The sequence below is a fragment of the Notothenia coriiceps genome, unplaced genomic scaffold (genome assembly GCF_000735185.1).
Source record: "Notothenia coriiceps isolate Sejong01 unplaced genomic scaffold, NC01 NC01_scaffold00020017, whole genome shotgun sequence".
Lineage (NCBI taxonomy): Eukaryota > Metazoa > Chordata > Actinopteri > Perciformes > Nototheniidae > Notothenia > Notothenia coriiceps.
The window spans coordinates 1-2,740 of record NW_011352718.1 but is presented as its reverse complement, the minus strand read 5'-3'; the positions used below and the strand labels follow the sequence as shown (position 1 = coordinate 2,740).

The 2,740-nt window shown below is 41.2% G+C and overlaps 1 protein-coding gene across 1 annotated transcript; it reads right to left on the bottom strand.

Moving 5' to 3' along the window:
* Positions 1-800: 800 nt before the first annotated feature.
* On the bottom strand, positions 801-2,625 carry LOC104952437 (splicing factor 3B subunit 1-like; the record flags this gene model as incomplete). The annotated part of the gene is made up of 3 exons (XM_010779255.1): positions 801-1,097; positions 1,432-1,680; positions 2,539-2,625. Coding segments are annotated over 3 exons (633 nt in total), but the record flags the coding sequence as incomplete, so codon positions are not given.
* Positions 2,626-2,740: the final 115 nt, after the last annotated feature.

Sequence of the window (2,740 nt, the reverse complement as noted above, 5' to 3'; positions counted from 1 at the left end):
AGAAGCTGCTGGGACTCCCAGAAGCTTCTACTGAAGCCTTTTGAGTGAATCGCCAGAATGCCGACACCTCCTCATCTCCACCGCTCCCATGTTTTTTTGTGTTGCCATAAGTTAGTCTCTCTCCGGGGCTAATGCTAATAATGCTAATGCCAGCAACAACAAAAAATGGCGGCTTCACAAAACTTTTCTGAGTTTTACGGGGCGTGGTTTGCAATCCGCCCAGCCAATCAGAAATGGGAACCTTTTCCTCTCCTGGAAAGTACCACCTCTCTAGCAGGGACTGAAAGGGGGGGAAATGGTTCGCAAAAAAAAGTTCTAGTTCCAGATCTTTTTGGTGTGAACGCAAAATCCCAGGAACTATCGGAGTTATTCTCCGGTGTGAAAGCGCCTAAAACCTAGCTGCTGTTATTTTTGTCTTCTAATGTTTTTTTTTTTATTTTTTTTTTATCTTGATCCGGTCATTGTGTTTTTGGATTAACTTCAAAATAGATTAAAAAAAAGTGTATATGATTAAATGATAATAATTAATACTATAACAATTATAATGACTATTACCATAATTATCTTAGTATCAATTTACATAAAAATAGGAGGAGAAATGAAACCGTCTGTTTTCTGAACATGGACTTGTAGGAATTTATGTTTTATTTGTTTTACTTTATTATTTTCACCCTGGAATTGGGTGTGTATACGTGTACATATGTATGGATATATATACTTTTGTTTATCTGTGTGAGTATTTAATTATGGAATCATCCAAAGGGCTGCCTCTGTATAAGCTGCTTTCTGCCCTCCCTCTTCTACTCATTTTGTTTGTTCTTCGGATGTATAAACTCTAAATTGTAGAAAAATTTGAATAAATAATAAAAAATAAAATAAAGTTGTCTCTTAGATCTGTGTGTCTCATAGCCTACCTCTTGGCAGGTCTTCATGACGACAGCTGTGCGTGAGATCAGATCTGCAGCCTGCTGACGGACTTTAGCCGACTTGTTGTTGAGACGCCACAGCACCGTACCGCAGATCTGAGGCAGGTACGGCTTCACTCGCTTCCCGAGGGCGTTCACCACCGTGCCGAAACCGTTCAGCATCACAGAGTCCTGGAGGAACACGAGAAGGGATGGAGTTCATAAAAACATTCTGGAAAGATAAGACCCTGACGCACTGAGCGGATTATTGGACTGCGGTAATGTCGGAGATGTCAATTAGAGTCTGTTTGCCATGTTTTTTGATCATTGGCACTTATTCAAGATTCCAAAGGTGTTATTGTCATATGTATATACGGCACTTACACATTCTTCACCAACTTTTGGATTGCCTATCTAGTAATCAGTGGAAGAAATATAAATATTGTAGGCCAATATATCTTTCTGCAGCTCCACTCGTTTGACTTTGAAAGCTGTTGAAAGATGTCTGACACATCATGGCTCTCACCTCGGTGGTCTGTTCCTGGAAGGCGTACAGGATGCCGTCGATCAGCTGCTCCTCCAGCTTGTGGTCGATGTCGGCGGCGCCCAGGTTGCCCATGATCTTCTCGATGGTCTCCATCACCATCTTCCTGTACTGCTCCGCCTCGTCTTTCAGGTCATCTACGATGCGAGAAATGATCTCCGCTGCTCCCACTTTGTTGGCCAGCTCCACTGTGGTGTCCACCAACTGTGCAGAGGGAGAACGACGGTTAAAAAAAAATACGTCATGTGAGTTTCAGAAGTTCCCAAAAATGGCAACATCATATCATCGTTACATCTTGACAAGAACACACCCTTTTACAATTTTCATTTAAAGTGTATTGCGTCTGCTTCACCTGGTTCAGACGCATAACTACACCATGACGCTGGGGATTGGAATGTGTCGTTTCACTAGAAGTTTTAGAAATGTTCGTGTGTTCATGTTTGTTAAAATGTTTTCGTGTGTTCATGTGTGTTAAAAATGTTTGTGTGTTCATGTGTGTTAAAAATGTTCGTGTGTTCATGTGTGTTAAAAATGTCCGTGTGTTCATGTGTGTTAAAAATGTTTGTGTGTGTTAAAAGTCTTCGTGTATGATTGAAAACCCATATAGTGTGTTAGACTTTTCTGTCTGGGGCAACTACACGATTGAAATGCTTGAAGCAGGTAGTGTTCCCATTATTAGTTTGTTGTGCAGCGAAATAATAATTAATCAACTATATCTGTGTTGTATTGATCTCTCTCCGTGTTATCCTCTCATGTTGTGAGCACCGTATTGCCCTAACACATTGGCATACATTTATGTCAACAAGTGTGCGTTGAGACTGTACACATGTGTCATAAAAATGGCAGTGATTAATATAAATCAAAGCGATAAATACAATTCTATAAGTGGAATGTCTGTTTGTAACCAACGGGTGCAGGTTGAGAACAGACGAGAACTGAACGTCACGTCTGATAGCTCTCGTGTTGGAGTTTCATCTAGCGAACGACTAGCCCTGATCTGACCATGGAAAGGTTGAACAGGCGAGAATAGTTCGCAGGAAGCCAGGCAGAGTGTGTGTGACAAAACAATAAATAAAAGGCTTCCATTACCTTTGCCAAGTTGGAGATGATTTCTCTGCCTTCTACTCTGGCATAGTAGTCCTCGTCAATCAGCAGCGGCTCAATCACCACCAGGATCTGGACACGAGGAGGACAGTTAGTTTCAGAATCTGGTATATACACAAGTTGCTTTCATTCACAAGGAATTGCTTTGGTGTATTACACTGAACACAGTAAGAGACATTCAAATGTA